This window comes from Lepus europaeus, chromosome 7 (assembly GCF_033115175.1).
Source record: "Lepus europaeus isolate LE1 chromosome 7, mLepTim1.pri, whole genome shotgun sequence".
NCBI lineage: Eukaryota > Metazoa > Chordata > Mammalia > Lagomorpha > Leporidae > Lepus > Lepus europaeus.
The window spans coordinates 65,293,507-65,309,481 of NC_084833.1; the positions used below are offsets into that span (position 1 = coordinate 65,293,507).

Below are 15,975 nucleotides of genomic sequence, written 5' to 3' on the forward strand. Positions count from 1 at the left end.
GATTCATTTTCAATTCTCTTTATATACAGAAGATCAGTTCAGTATATATTAAGCAAAGATTTCAAGAGTATGCCCCCATATAGCAACACAAAGTGAAAGATACTGTTGGAGTACTAGTAATAGGATTAAATAACAGTGTACAGCACATCAAAGACAGAGATCCTACATGATATTTTTTAAAAATTAATTAATTTTCTATGCGATTTCCAATTTAACACCAGGGTTTTTTTTTTCTTTCCATTTTCAACTATCTTTATATACAGAAGATCAATTCAGTATATACTAAGTAAAGATTTTATCAGTGAGTTTGCAAGAATTTTTTTACTTTTGTCATGTAATAGCGTGGTCTCAAGGGCCTCTCAAATTGAGGAGGAAGACACCTGTTTGTATTTTTGAAGCTCAGATCTGTCTTGGCTCCCTGTTTGTTGTTTTGCTAGCACTGTTAGTGTTGAAATAGCCTATTTTATCTGGGATGAAGAATAATATTGCAAATTTCTATATTGGTGTAAAAATTCATATACTTTCTTTAGAAAGTATGAGGGGTGGATGGTGTCAACCTAAATGTTGTATAAAATTGTTAAGGTGAAATTCAGGGAGGAATTATTTGGGGGTTATTCTCTGAGTAAGCACTTTTTAAGTATAGTTAGAAGAGAAGATAAGGGTGCTTAGAAATATGAGTGCTTAGATAAAATCACTTAGGTGAATGGACTTAGTGCTAAAGTCCAAATTGTGTATTTTGGTCAGTTACCCTACTTTCTGTTCCTCCCTCTAGAAGGTGTGCAGAAGAGTTTAGGGCACCTTTTCTTGCCGTCTCAGTTCATGAAGCTAAACTCTTCTGTAAGACTTGCAACTTAGTGTGTTAGAATCTTAAGACTGTTTCTCAGTGCTTAAGGACCTCTGGAGTTGTAATCAGTCCTGGATTGTCAAGAACATAAGAAGCTCTCATAAAAGGGTTTTATGATCACAGAAATCGAGGTGCGAAAAGTTAATATAAATACAAAAATTGACATATAAGCACATTAATTGTTAGAATGCTGTAGTAAACACATAAAGGAAATTAAGTGTCCTATAATGGGATTGGGGTATGAGGGTATCAATTAAAATGTGGAATAGTTCTCTAAGTCACGTCTATGAAGTTAAATTTTATATAGCCATAACGTCATAGTACCTGTCAACATGTAAAAATGCTTGTGACATAATTTGGAAAAATCAGAATACACATTTCCTGTACCCTATGATTTTTCACTAAAACTACTCATATTTATGAGCAAGATGAAAGTTCACAAGAACTACTCAAATTTATGAACTTCAGTAGGGTAGTCAAAATATAGGTAATTTTTCCTGCTCTACTTTTTCAGCTTTCGGTAATGTGTGTAGCATTTGTGGTTGAAAAGAAATTAACTTCTCTATTTAAAGTGACCTCTGATTTTTAAAACCTCATCAAAGTTTGGGTCAGCAGTCCAGAAATCAGTAGGCTCTGGTAGAGTCCTACCCTTTGGCCCTGCTAGAGGCTGGATTTGTATGAAAATTGGGCCAATAGGGAAGTTTATTATATTTAGTCCTCTGAAAGTCTTCTGTAATCAACCCACTTTACCTTCTCGCGCTTTTTACTGCCCTCTCAAGGCTGGGCACTGGGCTCTGCCTGTGGGGTTGTGGTTGAGCAGTGCTGTCTGTAACGCTACATCTGGAATTCTCCTTCCATCTCTCCCCCTTTAGGAAGTGCATTTTCAACTGAGCACCTCAAACTTCAACTCCAGAAGGAATCCCTAAATGAGCTGACCAAGGAGTGTACTGCAAAAAGGTAAATGCAGCAGTGAACAATTACTGTCAGTGTTGACTTCTGGAAAAGCAATGTTTTTTAAAAAATGTTACTATGAATTTATATTCCATATCCCTCTGTACCACATCTACTTATTCAACAAATATTTATTCAGCACCTCCTCTGTGCCATGCTTTGTGCCAGAGACCAGTTACAAAAACTCCTAGCATGTCGTCATAAGCAGAAACGCAAGCAGGTCCTAGTTCTACAGGTCAGAACACCCCGGCTGGTATTTCCGTCTGCCCGGGTCTTCTGCGTACAGGTTAGTTTTTCTTCTTCAGTGATTTCTTCAGGTTTCTACTTCTTGTCCGCTCATTTGGATTACCTCAACAGCTCTATTATTATTCTCTCCATCTTTCAGTTCATCCTCCATGTCACTGACTTCTCTTGAAATATCATTTTTACCGTATTTTTTCTCTGGAAGTGATGATTCTTTTGCCGAACTTTTGAATGGCCTTCTTTCAGTGAGCATCCTAGTGGCAGGCATTTCCCCTAGCGTTCAAGCACTTGTTAAGATGCCCACATCCTGCTTTCAGCGATCATGGTTCAGTTCCCAGCTCTGGCTTCTGACTCCAGCTTCCTGCCAGTGCACACTCTGGGAGGCAGCAGTGATGCAAATGCTTGGGTTCCTGCCCCCACATGGAGACCTGGATGGGGTTCCCCACTCCTGGCCCAGCCCCAGCCCCAGTCTTTGTGGGCATTTGGGGAATAAACCAGTGGGTGGGAATACGTCCTCTCTCTGTCTCTCAACTAAGTATTCTTTTTTTAATTGGCATTATGCAACCACAGTTGAGTAACTCCCCAATGTTTATTTATGCAAATAGCTTCCCTGTTTTATCCAATTCATGCTTAATCCATTACAATATTTATTCTTTGCTCATCTTCACTAACTTTTCTGGAAAGTCTTCCCATCCTGAAGTTTTCAGTTTTCTTCAAGATACCTTAGCAATTGAGGATTAAAGAATGTTAGACCCAGAAAAAAATGATAGAAACCACCTCTTCTAATTCTCTCAATTTGCAGATTAGCAGAGCAAGGTTCAGGGAAGATGCTGGGTGTCCAGCTCACTAGCAAAGCCTGGATCCTATTAAGTCTTCAGTGCTGTTTTAGATGAGAAAACCCAATGTTTTTTCTCCTCTCACACACCACGCCACGCAACACTTTTTAACACCAGATTCTCATTCAGTTCTGACACTGTTTACCTGAAGATACATCACTCCCACAGGACTGCCTCTCTCTTTTAGATGTTAATTGCAAGTCCCAAGTTCTGAGCTGTGCTTCTGACCTGCTATAAATTGTGGTTAGTAAAACTGTTCACAGTACTCAAGGAAACATGTACATTTACTGGTTTGTTAATAAAGGGTATTGCAAAGGATATACATGAACAGCCAGATGGAAGAAATGGGTAAGGGGAAACTATGAGGGAAGGGCCATGGAGCTTCCACGCCCTCACCAGGCATGCCACCCTCTGCAAACCTAGAAAAATCTAGAAGCTCCTCCTGTGTTGGCCAGGAGTTTTTATGGTACTTGGTTTCTGGCCTTCTCTCCTCTTTCCCTTCCCCAAGTATGGGTAGGAAGGACTGAAAATTTCAACCCTCTCATCACCAGGTCTGGAGAGTGACCAGCCAAAGGTGCCAACCCTAAGTTTACTCATTAGCATCAACTCTGGGGTGATCAAAAAGGGCTTGTTATGAATAACTTATTCTGTAATGTCTCCATTTTACCTTGACCTCAGTTTCTCCTTAAGTTGTTTACACAGTTGGACAGACAGTTTATTCTGGGCATTTTATTTATTTAATTATTTTGAAGATTTATTTATTGCTTGAAAAGCAGAATTACAGAGAGGCAGAGTCAGAGAGAGGTCTTCCATCTGCTGGTTCTCTCCCCAGATGGCTGCAACAGCTGGAACTAGGCTGCTTCGAAGCTAGGGGCCAGAAGCCTCTTCTGGGTCTCCCACACTGGTACGGGGGCCCAAGCACTTGAGCCATCTTCCACTGCTTTTCCCAGGTCATTAGCAGGAAATGGGATCGGAAGTGGAGCACCTGGGACCCAACCCGGTGCTCATATGGGATGTTGGCACTGCAGGCAGTGGCTCTACTCACTATGCCACAGCGCTGCCCCAACCCCCCCACCCCAAGCATTTTAAATGTTGTTTCTTCAGAAAGTCAAGAGAAGAGGGGTCAGCACTGTGGCTTAGCGGGTAGAGCTGCCACCTGCAGTGCCAGCATACCATATAGACACTGGTTCAAGTCCTGGCTGCTCCACTTCTGATCTAGCTCTCTGCTGTGGCCTAGGAAAGCAGGAGAAGGTGGCCCAAGTCCTTGGGCCCCTGCACCCACATGGGAGACCCAGAAGAGGCTCCTGGCTTCAGATGAGCACGGCTCTGGCCTGTGTGCCCATCTGGGGAATGAACCAATGGATGGAAGACGCCTCTCTCTGGCTCTACCTCTCTCTCTAACTTTGTATTTCAAATGAATAAAGTAAATCTTTTTTAAAAAAATGAGAAGAGCTGGGTTTTCTCATGCTATGGCTTTCTGCATATTCTTTTTACTTTACTGTTTATCTAATATTGCAACAGGTTGCTTTTGAAATACAGTTGTTAGGCCGGTGCCGTGGCTCAACAGGCTAATCCTCCACCTTGCGGCGCCGGCACACCGGGTTCTAGTCCCAATTGGGGCACCGGGTTCTATCCCGGTTGCTCCTCTTCCAGGCCAGCTCTCTGCTGTGGCCCGGGAGTGCAGTGGAGGATGGCCCAAGTGCTTGGGCCCTGCACCCGCATGGGAGACCAGGAGAAGCACCTGGCTCCTGGCTTAGGATCAGCGCGATGCGCCGGCCGCAGCGGCCATTGGAGGGTGAACCAACAGCAAAAAGGAAGACCTTTCTCTCTGTCTCTCTCTCTCACTGTCCACTCTGCCTGTCAAAAAGAAAAAAGAAAAGAAAAAAAAGGAAATACAGTTGTGAATGAAAAATAAAATACTACTTTGGGGGAAATATAACCTCATTAAATATTGGCTATGAGACTTTTGTTGGTTTATTTGTCTCTAAATTTGGTTTCCTTGTTTATAAATGGTTATAATAATAATCTACTATTGTCATTATAATAATTAGATAAAGCCATTTGTAATACTCTTAGCATATGGTAGTAGATGCTCAGTGAACGATTATTTGTACCTTTATGTCTCTTAGCATGGCGCAGGCAGCCACGATGGGCCTCATAGTTAGCTTGTTTGGTAGCATTTGGAGACGGGTCAGGAGAAATGGTAGCTGTTATTCTTGCCCCTACTTCTGAACTTCTGTGGCCTAGCGCTGACCATTTAATCTTCATCCACATTAGTTATATGTCAATAAGTGTTACGAAGCACACAAGCCTGTTCTCCTAACAGTTGTGCTTTTTTTTCTTTCCTCCTTAGGGAACTCTTCCTGAAGACAAATGCTCAGTTGACAATTCGTTGCAGGCAGTTACTCTCTGAGCTTTCCTACATTTACCCAATTGATTTGGTAAGTTCAGCTTTTGGATGTTTTTCTTTTTGGAAAAGTTTTTGCTTGAAATTTCCTCTTACTGTTCGAGTCTTAATAGTATGCTGTCTTGTGAGTCAGCCAGGAGCTAGTATGAGTTTGAAAAGTAAATTAAGGCTTAGAGTGACAAATTATTTCTGATTTGTTTAGGATCTTTTTTGTTTGTTTTGAAAGTCAGAGTTATACAGAGAGAGAGAGAGGTCTTCCATCTGATGGTTCACTCTCCAATTGGCTGCAACGGCCGGAGCTGTGCCGATCCGCAGCCAAGAGCCAGGAGCTTCCTCCGGGTCTCCCACGCAGGTGCAGGGGCCCAAGGACCCGGGCCAACCTCCACCACTTTCCCAGGCCACAGCAGAGGGCCGGATCAGAAGTAGAACAGCTGGGACTCGAACCGGTGCCCATATGGGATGCCGGCGCTTCAGGCCAGGGTGTTAACCCGCTGCAGCACAGCTCCAGCCCCTGTTTAGGATCTTTTTACTCAACTAAATCATCCACTACTACCAATTCTGACACATATGTGTAGGTATATGTATGCTGCTTTAAAAATATAATTACTAATTAATTTATCTTTACTAGTGTTTTAGATAATATCAGAGAAACTGGCAGAAAGTTAAGTTTTTTTGAACCTGATTTCTTTTTTTTTTTTTTTTTTTTTTTTGACAGGCAGAGTGGACAGTGAGAGACAGAGAGAAAGGTCTTCCTTTTGCAGTTGGTTCACTCTCCAATGGCCGCCGCGGTAGGCGCGCTGCGGCCGGCGCACCGCGCTGATCCGATGGCAGGAGCCAGGTGCTTCTCCTGGTCTCCCATGGGGTGCAGGGCCCAAGCACTTGGGCCATCCTCCACTGCACTCCCTGGCCACAGCAGAGAGATGGCCTGGAAGAGGGGCAACCGGGACAGGATCGGTGCCCCGACCGGGACTAGAACCCGCGGTGTGCCGGCGCCGCAAGGCGGAGGATTAGCCTAGTGAGCCGCGGTGCCGGCCTTGAACCTGATTTCTTAGAAGAAGTACAAAAAGTATATCTTAAATAAAACTCATTAGGACTCTTCTTTAGAGGACTAATCTGCTAAATTTGATGGTTTTCTTTTCAGTAAAAAGTGACATAAAAGACTAAAGAGAGCAGATAGGATTTGCTTTTCTCATAGAATGTTCTTAAATCATTTATAGATATTAATTTATCAGTGGATTTTATTTTAAAGATTTAATTATTTATTTGAATGCCAGAGCATCAGAGAGAGACAGAGAGAGAGAGAGAGAGAGAAAACAGAGAAAGAGAGAGAGAGCGAAATCTTCTATCTGCTGGTTCACTCCATTCCCCAGTGGCCACAACAGCCAGGTCTGGGCCAGACCAAAGCCAGGAGCCAGAAACTCCATCCTGGTCTCCCGCATGAGTGGCAATGGCCCAAGTACTTGGGCCATCTTTCTCTGTTTTCCCAGGCACATTAACAGGAAGCTGGATCAGAAGTGGTGTACCTGGGACATCAACCAGCACTTTGATATGGGATGCTAGTGTTTTAAGCAGCAATTTAACCTGCTATACCATAATTTCAACCCCCGGAGGATATTTTTATGATTATTATTTTATCTGACTTTTTATTGGGATATGATTTCAATGTTTTTATTATAGAAAATTTCAAGTATATTTAAATGTAGGGAGAATTGTATAATGAATCATCTTGTCCTTCTCATTCTGCATCAGCAGTTATGATAACATTTTGAATCCAGAGCAGTATTGTTTTTGAGTCAGCGCTGCCTCTTGAATTCTGTGGATCTGAGTTACAGTCTCTGATTTATATATAAGAAGAATTAATTTCGTTTTTTGGTTAAATTCACAGAATGAGCATAAGGATTACTTTGTATGTGGTGTCAAGTTGCCGAATTCTGAGGACTTCCAAGGTATTTTATTTTTAATTTATTTCTGAAGATTTGGTGTATATAACATATGAGAAAAGAATTATTTTTTTTTCTTTTTCTTTCTTTCTTTTTTTTTTTTTTTTTTGACAGGCAGAGTGGATAGTGAGAAAGAGAGACAGAGAGAAAGGTCTTCCTTTTGCCGTTGCTTCACCCTCCAATGGCTGCCGTGGCTGGCGCACTGTGGCTGGCACATCACACTGATCCGATGGCAGGAGCCAGGTGCTTCTCCTGGTCTCCCATGGGGTGCAGGGCCCAAGCACTTGGGCCATCCTCCACTGCACTCCCTGGCCACAGCATAGAGCTGGCCTGGAAGAGGGGCAACCGGGACAGGATCGGTGCCCCGACCGGGACTAGAACCCAGTGTGCCGGCACCTCAGGCGGAGGATTAGCCTAGTGAGCCGCGGCGCCAGCCCCCGGCCTGAGAGAAAAGAATTATTTTGAAATGTGGTTATCTAGCATTTTGTCCAGAAATATTTTTGGATCTTCTGCCCCTTCCCAGTGCAGATATGTAGAGTCAGATTCCCTGATGAGAGATGTAACAGAATGTTTGGTCTAATCATGGAAAAATAATTATTGAAGCTTATACTTGAAATTTAAAAGAAAATTTTTAAATGAGCTTTAAGCAAAATAGGTAGTAGTGTTCCTGGGAATAGTAATAATCTCCCTATTTTGGTTTGATTTTTGTTGAAAATGGATATGTGGCTGTGAGCCAACGTTGATCTGTTGTCATTTTAAAAGTCACTTTCCTGCTGACCTGAAAACTATTTGAAAGTTTACCTTTGTGACATCAACCACTACCATAGGTTCAACTTGCTTCTCTTCTCTTTTAATAAAAAATATACATTAAGGGCATTCTAAAATAGGATTTGTAGAAATTTTTGTATTTTAAAAATCTTTTGTTTTCCTATTCACTGCTTTGAGTCTTATTAAATATCTTTATAGGTTATTCCCAAAGCTAGTATATTACCTCTTTGGGAAAAAGTTACTCTGGAAGAGAGTGTTAGTGTTAGTAGCTTTGATCACGACTATCTTCCATTTTCCTATACAGAAATTATTGTTATCTGTGATCCTTTACCATTTTAGACTGTTTTAATTAGTCACTCCCTTTAGCCCTTACAGGTTCAATAGTTGGAATGTGATGTACAAGAATAATAATCCACGAACTAGAAAAACTGAGTTCAAGTCCTGGTTCTTCTTCTATGAACCATGTAATTTAGAGCAGTTCATGTAAACTTTGAGTTAATTTCTTGATGTATGAACATATTAGTTTATTTCCCACCCGTCTTAATTGATTGCTTTGAAAATTAGGGGAGACATTTCAGTGTCTGTACAAGCACAAGATTTTGCCTTATCTGTAATCCTCATAAAAACAAACAAGAGACACCTGTAAGGAAAGTGGTATTCAGTGATTTGCTCCAAAGCACAAAACACGATACTGATCTATCTCAGATTTGTCTGGTTTCCATTACACGATACTCCCTCAGATCTCTGGAAGTGGCACAGATGTGGTTTGGTGTTAATTTTTTTTCCAATTTATTTATCTGAGAGCGAGCTCCTATCTGCCGGTTCACTTTCAAGATGCCCTCAACAACCAGAGTTGTGTGTGAGCTCAGTCTGGGTCTGTCCACATGGGTAACAGGGACCCAATGACTTGAGCCATCACTGCTGCCTCCAGGGCTGTGCGCTAGCAGGAAGCTGGTGTCAGGCGCTGGAGCTGGGAGTAAAGCCCAGGTGTTCTAATGTAGGATGCTAGCATCTTAGTCACTGTTCTAACTGCCAGACTGAACACCTGCCCTTGGTGTTCATTTTAGGCAAAGCTGTGGTGTCTTGAAGCCCATGGCACATCAGTTCTCCTCATTCATTGATTCATTCATTCAGTAAACATACTTTGAGCTGGGATATGGAACATTCATTCAATATTTATGGAATACCTGTGTGCTGGGCTTTTGAGGGTTCCTTCATAGGATGTGTCACCTATTTAGGGAGCATGCCAATAACTAAGAAAAGAATCAATTAACAAATATTTAATAAGGGACTAATCTGTCATAGGGAGTGAGGGCACCTACTTTAGGTAGAGCAGTCAGGGAAGACCAACATCAAACAGAAGATGTGCAAACGGAAGGAGGCAGCTGTGCTATAGCAGAAGGGAGAGCACCAAGTCCAAAGGTCATGACGGACCAGGATGGGCCTGGCGTGGCTGGCAGAACTCAGGGTTGCCGGTGTGGGAGCAAAGACATGTACTGTGTGCAAATTATGTAACCTCACAGCCTAAATTCTTTACCTGTAAAATGAGATTATACCTCTCATTCACTGTGCTGAACGAATGACATAACATTTGAAAGAGCTTTTCACGTGGGCAGTGCTCAGTAAATATAATTGGAATTACTTAAAAAGCAGCGAGGATGGAAAGGAGGGAAAGACAGAAGCAAGGGAGGTCCGAGAAGACCCGCAGGTCCTTGTGCTGGGAGCAGAGTGAGCAGGGCGAGAGTGCAGTGAGAGGAGACCCTGAGGTCAACCGGGCGTGGTTTCGCTTTTATCCTCAGTGAAGTGGGAAGCTCCTGAAGGACTTCAAAAGGGGAGACAGCATGAGCTGAGTTATGCCTTAAAAGTCACCACGGTTGCTAAATACAGAATGCTGTGAAGGGGGTAGTGAGGGAAGCAGAAATACCCCTATCAGTGGAGTGGTCTGTTACTTTAATCCTCTGTGGGAAGTTTCTTGATTCTATTTTTGTTTTTCTTTGAAGTGCTTTGTTTCCTGGTTTTTCATAGCTTTTATAGCTGTCTACACTTGGAGTGCCCAGCAAACTGAATACTTTCTCCCTCCTCTTTTTAGGGTAGTTGCTGAAAAATGAAATGGCAGATAAAATGAAATAAATGTGAAATTTTACTCTAAGCGCCTATCCACTTCCCATTACCCTGAAGAATTAGGGATTTTAAGAAGTATATATTGTATTGGACTTTAAAATCCTATGTTACTATTCTCCAAGGCACTTGGATATTCTTAATGTGTTGAGTCCCCTGTGTTTGTCCCCTTCTGTGCCAGAAGTGAGCATAGACAAAGAGTATTAAATGTTGATCCTGCCTCAGTGAGGTTACAGTTCAGTTGAGGGTATCAAATTTGTAATCAAGTCAGTTCCTGTCACGACACTGGTGTCTTCCTTACTTAGACTTATTAGTATTCTTTAGTAGCTGCATTCTGGGAGAGACTACAGTGAAGGAACTCCACCCAGGTTCTTCCCCGACACTCAGGAGACTTGGCTGGGTTAGACTGTATTCTGCTTGGGTTGACACTGTTCAGGAAACTCTACCATAGTTGTCCAACATTTGTTGTGATTTCTCTGTGGGTAAAGTACTGTTAGAGTGTACCAAAGAGAGCTGGATATAATGGAAGAGACTTGTCCAGTAAAGGGTGTTCATCTGAGTTCCATTGACTGAGACATTTGGCTTAAAAAAAAAAAAATGTTTGTGCGTGTGTGTTTTTTAGTAATCCATAACATGAGAGCATTTTGTGGTAATGAGACCCAGATTTCCTTCTGTGTCTGTATCCCTTTATGCAGGCATGATTTCTTGGAAAGGAGAGTCCGTATGTCAAACAGTATCTCATTGAGAACATGGATTGATTCCATAGATGCTGTGGCAGTGATTAGAGTCTTAAATATTTTGTCCTGTCTGGATCAGTGAGTGCTTGGTTCCTTAACAGATCCGCTGCCTCAGTGATTGGGAAGGCAGGATGGTAAGAGCTTTTAGATCACTTATTGTACTTGGATGCATTTGACACAGAAATCATATAATCAACATGTAAATCAAAGGAACATTTGAATTAATTTATAATATTGTCATGGCCATTGCGTGTCTGTGGAAGTTATTGTCACAAAAGTTACACAAAAGCTGCAGCTTTGAGTGGCTACACTGCATCTCAAAAACTAATCAGAAATGTTTGTTAAGAGGAAACTGTGAGTTTTTGTTTTGTTTTTAAGCCCCTTAAGGCGTTGTTTGAATTAGGATCTTTTTCACATACCTGAGTCTTACAATTCAGTCCTGTTCCTCGCTGGAGCCTCCACCCCCTCCTCCTCTGTCTCACCAATGAAACTATCATCTGTGACCTTCCTAACCCCCAGTGCAGCGTAAGAAACACAAGCCTCTCTCTGCATTAGGTGTTATGCACGTCATTAATGCTTACTGGAAAAGCACGCCCCAGAGAGCTGTGTTTTGGCTTTGGCAGGTAAAAAGTCTTTCAGATCTTGGAATGCTGGAAACCTTAAACCTTTTGGTTTTTCAGCTAAAATGATTGGCAACAGAATGTGACATCTGAGGTTGCATGGCCTGCAATAGCCATAATTAACCACATGAGCTCACAGTTTCCCACTGGAGGTTCAGTGGTCTTGGGGTGATGAAAGTGACTTCCCTACCAGGAGGTGGTTTTCCTTTCGAGGGTATTGGAATACCCTTGGGTCCTATAATGCTTCACCCGTGGTACTTTTAAAATGCTTTTTAATATAAAGCTTCAATATTGGAAATCCAACACCACAGTGTTTAACGGGGAGGCTGTGTGGAGCACTATGGCCTGGAATGGGAAACAACCTGGGGCTTTTAATGGGTGGAGCAGGGAGTCTTGTGGTTGCAACAATGGTGAGTGCGAATAACCTGAATCAAAGCTGATTTCCAGTTTTACTCGATTTTCATCATTTGCTGTTTCCTTTTGGTTTTTGCTTTCTGTGTGTATGCTTCTCTTAGAGATGCCTTCTTTAAACTTAGGCAAAATTGTTTCTTCATCGGGGGAGATAATGTAAAAAGACCAGTTTTTTTTTTTTTTTTTTTTTTTTTTTGTTCTGGTAACAGAGGTGTGAGTAGTGTAAAAATACACATACATAATTCTTTACCAGTACCTCCTTAGTAGTATTGGGGGGGGGGGGATATAGATGCTTGAGGGTTTAACATTAAAAGAGTTTTTAAAACATTCATAATTTGCCTTTGACCTGTTTGGATGACTAATTAAGAGGCCTTCTACTACTTTCTGGAAGTATTCAAATCTTTTCTTACATATCATATAGCAAAGTCCCAACCTAGCATAGTGTTATCATCTTTTTTAAACAACAACCAAAAAAGTTTGTTTATTTGAAAGGCAAAGTTTCTTTGTGAGAGGGGGAGAGAGAGAGAGAGAGCACGAGAGCGAGCTTCTATCTGCTGGTTTGCTCCCCAGGTGACTGCAGCGTGCAGGGCTGGGCCAGGCTGAAGCCAGGAGCTTCATTCTGGTCTCCCATGTGGGTGCAGGGGACCAAGCACTTGGACCATTCTCCACTGCTTTCCCAGGTACATTAGCAGAGAGCTGGATCGGAAGTGGAACAATTGGGACTCGAACTGTCACCCTTATGGGGTGCCAGACTACAGGTGGTGGCTTACCCCACTGCAGCACAGCACTGGCCCTATGTTATCTTTCTGTACTCTAACTCTTCTCAGTACTCTTCTTCTGTCCTTTTAAAAGCAATTTCTTGGGGCTGGTGCTGTGGCGTAGTGGGCTAAGCCTCTGCCTGCGGTGCTGGCATCCCATATGGGTGCTGATCAGAGTCCCATCTGCTTCCTCTTCCAATGCAGCTTTTTGCTATGGCCTGGGAAGACAGTAGAAGACCCAAGTGCCTGCCTGGGCCCCTGCACCAGCATGGGAGACCCAGAAGAAGCTCCTGGCTCCTGGCTTCAGAGTGGCCCAGTCCTGGTCTTTGTGGCCATGTGGGGAATGAACCAATGGATGGAAGACCTTTCTCTCTGTCTCTCCCTCTCTCTATCTGTAACTTTACCTCTCAAATAAATAAATAAATCTTAAAAAACATTTCTTGAAGACCAAGTCCTTTTACTGCTAGGAACATTTTTAATGGGAAAGTTCTGTTCCATACAGAAAGCAGGAGGCAGGACTCAGTGACCTGTGAAGGAACTCACGGTCCCAACTCTGACTCCAGAAATAGATATTTTGGGTGCTAGGATGTGGACACAGTTCTCCCACTTCTCCCATCACTCACTGATTTTTACCTCTATAGCTTTGACCAAACCACTTATGGATCTCATTGTTCTCATTTCTAAGTTGACAATGTCAGATGAGGCCCCCCCCCCAGCTTTAATGTTGTGTGACTGTGAGTGTATAATGTGAAGCACTAGTGTTCCCAGGGCAGCATGATGCACAGGTCTCTGTAGCAGTAAAGTGTTGTAGTGCTCTCGAGGTCCTTCCGTGGAACTGGGACAAGAGGACATGGTGTCCAAAAGTGTTTAGGATTCTCATGAGTAAGAGTATGATTCAGTAGTCAGTTGAAGTGAATGCTGTATTATTTTTTTTTTTTCTTGAGTTTAAGAGAACAGTTGAGAAACCCATTTTCTGTCAGGTACTACACAAGTCATTGAGAACTCATAGATTTTCTTTTATGCATTCTTTCCCTTACCAAAAAAGCACAGAAACTAAGGGTGTGTGTGTGTGTGATATGCTTGGTATATTCTAGGCTCCTTAGTCAAAAAGTTTATTAGACATTAATTTTTAACAGTGAAACTTTTGAGGCAATATGGTAGCATTGATAAGGTTGGAGGATTTGGTGTCATTTCAGCTTATTAATTAGCTGTATTACTTTGGACAGTTTCCTTAATCTCTTTATGCATTAGATTCGTTGTCTTTAAAATAGATGGAATGGCATAAAATAAGATGCCCAGTTAATTCTTGGAAGGTGAATGCGTGTCAAGTACAAAGAACTACAGACAATTCCAGACGAAAGAAAAATGTAGTAAAAGTTACCCATTTTGTAAAATGATCAAAGGGAAACCAAGAATCTGCTATGGTAGTCAGGGGCAGAGAACACAGTGAGAAATATATGGCTATAGTGGCATTCCTGCCTTAAGAAGGTAGTACTTAAATGATTAAATGTAAATGTAAAAGAAGAACATGAAACATAGTATTAATCATTGAAATTAAAGACACCCCCAGAAGTTAGGGCATAGCAAACTAAGATTGTCATCATGGTGTTGGCCACTTTTCTCTAGCCAGCTGAGATATTCCAGCTTAAATGTTAAATATTTTAGGGTATGTGTGTTTGTGCATGTGCACTTTTTAAAGTATTTTAAAGCTCCCATAGACCAACCAAGTTTTTCCTTCCTTCTGGGGGAAGTTTAAAACTTTTTGTTGCATTATTGTCAGCTGCGAGTACCTAAATCATCATTTGTCACTTGATACGTAATGGTAGAAATCTGGATGATGAGTTTATAGACACAGATTTCTGTGCCTTTTAAAGAGCTGGATGCTTATGCTTGACGGCAAGACCATTGGTTTTTGTTCCAATAGTTGCTTCTACCAAACTGCTTAAATAGATTGGCCTGCAAACAGTGTGGGTTTTGACCTGTTTCAGTGTTTCCGTTTAAAACATTTTCCCCCTTTTCCCATCTCAAACTTCACAAACTTATTTATGCAACACTGTCTTTATTAGTATCAAAAACATACCCCCTAAAATGTATGTTATTCTATTTCACTTCATTTTAGAATTAATAATGTTATACAATACTACAACACTACAACTATATTAGCTAGCAAGTTGTTCTTGAATAAAATGTATTGTGATTACATAGTATGTTATATTTAAGCCTCTGAAACCAATGTTCACATCATCTCATAGACTCAAATATTTCCCTTTAAAAATGTTGGGAAAGAAAGTAACATATTTGGCACACTAAGAACTCTGCTTTAAAAATACACATAAAGTTAATCACATCACATTAATTATTAGGAAATAGTTTTAAGTATAGTTAGTTAATAAATTTTCAAGGCTATTTAAAGTTTCAAGGTTTGTTAATGTGTTTAGGTTGTATAAAATTCATATAATTTAGATAAATGATTAATATTTTATTTACCACTTTTATAAGATTTCCTTTGGAATAGATTTGTTATTATTTCATAACTTTATTTATAAGATACATAGTTGTTTTCTTTTCCTCTGCTTTTGAATTTACAGCAAAAGATGATGGAAGCATTGCTGTTGCCCTTGGTTACACTGCACATTTGGTCTCCATGATTTCCTTTTTCCTACAAGTGCCCCTCAGATATCCCATAATTCATAAGGGATCTAGATCAACAATCAAAGATAATATCAATGACAAGCTGACTGAAAAGGAAAGAGAGTAAGTGGTTTTTTTTTTTTTTTTTAAATGCTTTTAACATCAAGCCAGTGTGAACTATATGGTATACTAAAAATATTTAGTGTGACCTAAACTGTGGCAACTTATCTATAACCTTTGTAAAGTACTCCATTTCTTTTAAGTGTACTCATTTATTTAGACTTTAATGCTTCAAATCCTGCAGTCCCAAAAATTCCTAATGATAGCACAGTTGACTCATTTCAGTTTAATTTTCTTTCCTTTTACTTTTGTGAGCACAAATGTCCCATGCTCTGCAGATATTCATATACTGCACTCAGCAAGTGAAATAAATGGTAAATGATATATCAGAGAGCCAACAGGAAAAGGATGAAAGGTTGAACAGCATATTGAACATAACTGAGAAGTATATTGGTAAACTGGAAGACAGATCAGTAGAAAATACAAAGTATGACAGGTCAGCTTACAATTTTTTGACTTTGTGATGATACGAAAGTAATATACATTCCATGGAAGCCATAGTTTGAATTTTGAATTTGGATCTTTTCCTGGGCTAGTGATAAGCAGTGTGATACTAGCTCTTGATATGGGACAGCAACAGTGAAGCACAGC

The 15,975-nt window shown here is 41.0% G+C and overlaps 1 protein-coding gene across 3 annotated transcripts in view; it reads left to right on the plus strand.

Moving 5' to 3' along the window:
• The window catches only part of UVRAG (UV radiation resistance associated), a 322,825-nt gene that overhangs the window by 188,057 nt on the left and 118,793 nt on the right, over nt 1-15,975 (plus strand). For all 3 annotated transcript variants that reach the window (XM_062196734.1, XM_062196732.1, XM_062196733.1), the window contains 4 exons: nt 1,717-1,801; nt 5,228-5,315; nt 7,167-7,227; nt 15,222-15,387. In XM_062196734.1, coding sequence (XP_062052718.1) covers nt 1,717-1,801; nt 5,228-5,315; nt 7,167-7,227; nt 15,222-15,387 — 400 coding nt within the window. The remainder of the gene's footprint in view (nt 1-1,716; nt 1,802-5,227; nt 5,316-7,166; nt 7,228-15,221; nt 15,388-15,975) is intronic.